General features: G+C 45.3%; 1 protein-coding gene across 1 annotated transcript; it reads left to right on the top strand.

The window, feature by feature from the left end:
* Positions 1-1,671: 1,671 nt before the first annotated feature.
* On the top strand, positions 1,672-3,003 carry LOC149198485 (uncharacterized). The gene has a single exon (XM_089400308.1). It carries the CDS (start codon positions 1,672-1,674, stop codon positions 3,001-3,003), a length of 1,332 nt encoding a protein of 443 aa, XP_089256434.1.
* Positions 3,004-5,541: the final 2,538 nt, after the last annotated feature.

Below are 5,541 nucleotides of genomic sequence, written 5' to 3'. Positions count from 1 at the left end.
GCCATCGAACGCACCTGTACTGGCTGCAGCAGACTCTGCAACTGACAGTCTGATGAAGGCTGTTCTAGGAGGGGAGAGCTCTGCATCCCCTCCAATAGGGACAACATATAATGACAAGCAACAAACGGCAGAAATACGGCACTCTGAAATTGAAGACAAGCAAAAGACGCCAGAAAGACAGACGCCCTCAGACCGAAATGTGGAGGATGAAGACAGCAATGGTCGGCACGACACAACTGGCTCCTTTAAGACAAAAGTGACTTCAGCAACCTGCATCCCAAAGGCAGCAGAACCGATCAAGATCGAACTACCTAGCCATCGCATCAATGGGGAAATCCAATTTATGCAAGATTACGCACTCATTGGAAAGTTCTTGGGCTTTTGGCCCACAGAAAAAGCCCTACAAGGTTGGATAGCCTCCAAATGGAAGCCCAAAGGACAAGTTACGTTACAGCTCGGCCCAAAGGGCTTCTTTACAGCAATTTTCAACTGCTTAGAAGACAAAACAAGGATATTCGAAGGAGGCCCATACTTCTTTAACTCTTCAGGTCTATATCTAACGGAGTGGAAGCCTCGTTTCAATCCAGACAAAGAAGACTTTAGTTGGGCCCCTGTATGGATCAGGATGTATTCCCTTCCGGTGGAGTACTGGCGAGAGGAAACGCTGGCAGACATAGGCAACAAGCTGGGAACCTTCATCAAAGTGGCTACTGAAACCAAGACGCGCAAATACACCTCCTACGCCAGGATCTGCGTTAAGATGCACCTCACCAAGACCTTAGCAGACACGGTAAGTCTTTTTCATGATGATTATGAATGGAAACAGACTCTAGATTATGAGCACATCCCTTTTCGCTGTAGAAAATGTCGTGAGCATGGTCACCTCTTCCGTGATTGTCCCTTAAATGTGCAGCCCAAAGTCCCCTCCAATGATAGTAACTTGGACCCTGATGGTTTCACGAGAATCCCCATCCGTCGCCGACATGGGAAAAAAAACCAAGCTAATCCAGCTCCAGCTTCCAAATAGCCCCACCAGAATCGCTTCTCTGTTCTTTCCACACAAGACATTACTATCAGGCCCAAAGCGGATATCCCAGATATGCTGCACCCCTCCCCGTCATCCCTCAACCGTTCTGAACCGGCCTCATCTATTTCTGCTAATCCTCCCTATGCTGAACATCCCATCTCTGTCTCAGAGCCAGGGTCTCTAATCATTTCTAAAGGGAAACCCAAGCCAAGCGAGATTCCTCAAGCTTCAGATATGGATCTAGATGCAGCCCTGGCCCTAAGTCTTCATGATCAATCCGTTGAGGAAGCCTTCATTGCCTCAAATGACATGGAGGAAGATCGAGAAGATGTTGATCTAGAAGAATTCGACATATCCAAGCTTGACATATCCAAATTGGAGGCAGCATGCAAGCAAAAAGAGTATAACTTAATCCCTCCCTGGCAAGTTGACAAAATTGAAGGTGTCCTCACAAGGGTACAACACCATAAAAGTTTGGGCATACAAGGAGGTAGTCATTGGGATGGAAGAAAAATCATCAAAGAACCAAAGAAAAGGGGCAGAAAAACAGATCTACAGCGCACAATAGCAGTAGGTGAAATACTAATGGATTTGGGGCAATTCCCCAAGTTGACCAAGTTCTACAAGCCCAAATCCCCGTCTCCATGAAGCTTATCTCTTGGAATGTAAGAGGACTTAACAGTCCCGCGAAACGCAGAGTGATTAAAAATCTGATAATGCAAGAAAAACCAGCAATAGTCTTCATTCAGGAAACAAAATGTAGCAGCTCCACAATTGACAATATCAGTAACAAAGTCTGGTCAGGCAGCAGTTCGATTGCAGTAGACGCCTCTGGGGCCTCCGGCGGTCTAGCCATTCTATGGAATCCACAAATTGTGTCACTTGACAATTTTCATGCCACTCTGAATCTCATTCAAGTAACTTTCCACCTCATAGGTACCAGCATCCATGGGCATCTCACCAATGTTTACTTCCCGCAGTCAATACAGCAAAAATTAGATCTCTTGGACACGATCTCCCTCCTCAATGCAAACAGAAACTTTCCTTTATGGATTGGAGGAGGCGATTTCAACATCATAAAATCCATGGAAGAGAAACAAGGGGGAAGGACCAGGCTAGACAGTGATAGCAGCGGCTTTAAGCAATACATTCAAGAAAATCGACTCATGGACATCTCCACCTCAAATGGAATCTTCACTTGGTCTAACAAGAGAAAAGGGGCTCACCAAATCGCATCGCGATTAGACAGATTTTTAGTTTCAGATAATGCCATCCACCTTGGAGGAGATTTCAGTGCCGAGATAATTCCACAAGGCGGCTCAGATCATTGGCCCATTCTTCTCCAATGGTCCAGACCTGGCAATTGCAGCAATCGACCATTCAAATTTGAAGCCTTCTGGCTCACTGATAATAATTTCAAGGCGGTAGTCAATCAAGCCTGGACCTCCTTCATCCCGCCGGCAGGAGCCAAAATGTATCAGTTCCAACAAAAGCTGAAACATTTGAAGCAAACTCTCAAAATTTGGAACAGAGAACATTTTTGCAACATACAGGAAAATAGACACAAATTAGAACAGCAAATGAAAGAATTACAACAAAGATTCATTCTGGAAGGACGCACCGAAGAACAAACTCAACAAGAGCAAATCCTTTGGAGTCAAATAGAGGAGCATCAAAAACAAGAAGAAATTTTATGGCGGCAAAAGTCGCGAATAAGCTGGCTCAAAGAGGGTGAGAGAAATACTAAATTTTTCCACAAAACTACCATCCAACGGCGTATGCACAACAAAATCACCTTTTTTAACAACCAGCAGGGTGAAAGAGTGGAAGCTCATGAAGACATGGAGAAAGAATTCACTGGTTATTTCAAGAACATACTAAAGGAGCCTAATGGAAACAGAGATGAGGCAATCCAAGCGATCACACAGCACATTCCTAAAATCATCAATGAGGATCACAATACTCAACTGCTCTAGCCAGTCACGCTAAGGGAAGTTGAAGACGCCATAGCTCAGCTCAAAGACGGAAAGGCACCGGGGCCCGACGGATTCACGGCCAACTTTTTCCACGAATTTTTGGATCTCATAAAAATTGAGGTCTGGGATCTGGTGGAAGAATCCTGCAGCATGCATTGGGTACTACCGGCCCTCAACACAACCTTCATTGCCCTGGTACCCAAAGAAGCAGCCTCAAACAAACTGGAGAAGTATCGGCCAATCGCGCTCTGTAATGTAATTTACAAACTAATCTTCAAGGTTATTGCAAACCGTCTCAAACCGCTCCTGCCCTTGCTTATCTCTCCAGAACAGACAGGGTACGTTGAAGGCCGGCAGATCATGGATGGAATTATACTATCAAACGAAGTCATACACTCTTTAAAGCTTCTCAAGAAACTAGGTATGCTTCTCAAATTGGATCTTTCTAAAGCCTTCGACAAGCTTAGCTGGAAATTCATTCAAAAAATGCTCTTAGCTTTTGGCTTTAGTGCATTCTGGACCAGATGGATCATGAACCTCATCACTTCTCCTAGTTTCTCTGTCATGCTTAATGGATCCCCCTCTCCTCCTTTTCGCCCCTCTCGTGGCATCTGGCAGGGGGACCCTCTATCTCCCTTTCTTTTTGTATTAATGATTGAAGGCCTAAGCAGGCTCCTCAAATCTGCGGTATCCTCTAATGCCCTTAAAGGCATTTCCCTTCATGGTCGCCCCCCTCAAACACATCAGCAATTTGTTGATGATACAATGCTCTTTGGGCATCCCTCTGCAAAAGAAGCCTCTGCCTTTAAATCCCTTCTAGCCCTCTTCTCTGAAGCTTCAGGTACATCCATTAACGCCTAAAAATCCCAACTTTTCTTCTTTAACACTCCCCCCTTTTTGCAAAGGATTATTGCCTGGATTCTGGGATTCACAATTTCCCACCTGCCTTCAAAATACCTCGGTGCCCCCCTCTCCGACTCAGCAATCAAACAGGTATCTTGGAGATCGTTAATGGACAAATTAGAATCAAAGCTCTCATCCTGGACTTTCAGGGCATTAAATCTGGCTGGCAGACTTGTTCTTATCAAATCAGTCTTACAAGCCATGCCGCTTTACTTATTTTCTATCTTAGCAGCTCCGAAAGGGATTCTAAAAGAAATTCGTAATCTACAGAGGAACTTTCTCTGGGGATCCACAAGCTTGAACAGGAAATGGGCTCTCGTCAGCTGGACAGAGGTATGCAAAACCAAATCAGAAGGAGGGCTAGGTCTTCGTGATCCACTCCAAAGCAATAACACTATGGGAGCTAAAATCTGGTGGAATTGGGTCTCCAAGCCAAACACCCCCTGGGCCCAACTATGGCAAGCCAAATACGCCAGCGGCAGCCACTGGAATGACCTCATCAGAATCAGTCCAACGGTGAAGGGATCCCTCATATGGAACAACACAAAAACCCAAAGCAGCTTCATCCAAGATCATAGCTTTTGGGAAATCAATTCAGGAAAGGTAGCCAAATTCTGGGAAGATTCATGGCAACAACTCCCCAAATTGGCCAATATGTTCCACAAACCTCACTGGCAAGCTCAAATGAACCAAGCAAGCATTCCTTTGGTACATCAGTTCTGGCAGCCTTCTACAAATCACGACTTCCAATCATGGAAACCGGCGCGTCTCTGGCAAATAGACTGGCAGGGAGAAGTGTATACCGACATAGATCAGGAACTCAGCAATAGAAAGATTCGCCTCTCGAATCAGCAAGACAAACTCAGATGGGGCTACACAACAAGAGGCACTTTTACCACCAAGGAAGCTCATCATCTGCGCTATTCCAACCTCAGGGCGGATAACAATCAACTATGGGAGCAAGTTTGGAAAGCCGGGCACTGGCCCAAAATCTCAACCTTTTTATGGCTTCTTAGCAGAAAACGTATTCTTACCTGGGACAATCTAATCAAAAGGGGCTTTGTAGGGCCATCCAGATGCCCAAATTGCAACACAAGTTGTGAAACCATCAATCACTTAATGGAAGAATGCCCATTAGCAAAACAAATCTGGGAGCTAGTTGAGAAATGCAATCTGAGAGCTCACCCCAGGATGGAGGACATCACAGAAACCATCAGGACCTGGGAAAAATATCCATATCAGTGCAAGATCCTCAACTCCTTATGGCGCATTATACCAGGATTTCTATATTGGACTCTGTGGAAAGAACGCAACCACAGAATCTTCAATAGCACATCTAGATCCATAGATGAGCTCTGGCTCACGCTTAAAAAGAACTTACAGGAAACTCTAGCCATCAGAGTTTGGAGTGATAATGACATGCCGGAAAATCAACAGGAACGCCGCATTATGAAGGAATGGAATCTTGATCTTAATCCCTTAATCAAAACGACCAAAAAACCTCCCACCAGATCCGCTTCACCTTCCTGTTGGTCCCCGCCGGCACACAATTCATACAAGATGAACTTCGACGGTGCGGCCAAAGGAAATCCTGGCCCAGCAGGCTTCGGAGGAGTAATCCGTAGACATAATGGA

The sequence above is a fragment of the Pinus tabuliformis genome, chromosome 2_1 (genome assembly GCF_031772625.1).
Source record: "Pinus tabuliformis cultivar Carrire ecotype Pingquan chromosome 2_1, CPIR1, whole genome shotgun sequence".
Classification (NCBI taxonomy): Eukaryota; Viridiplantae; Streptophyta; class Pinopsida; order Pinales; family Pinaceae; genus Pinus; species Pinus tabuliformis.
This window is presented reverse-complemented; position numbering and strand designations above follow the sequence as displayed.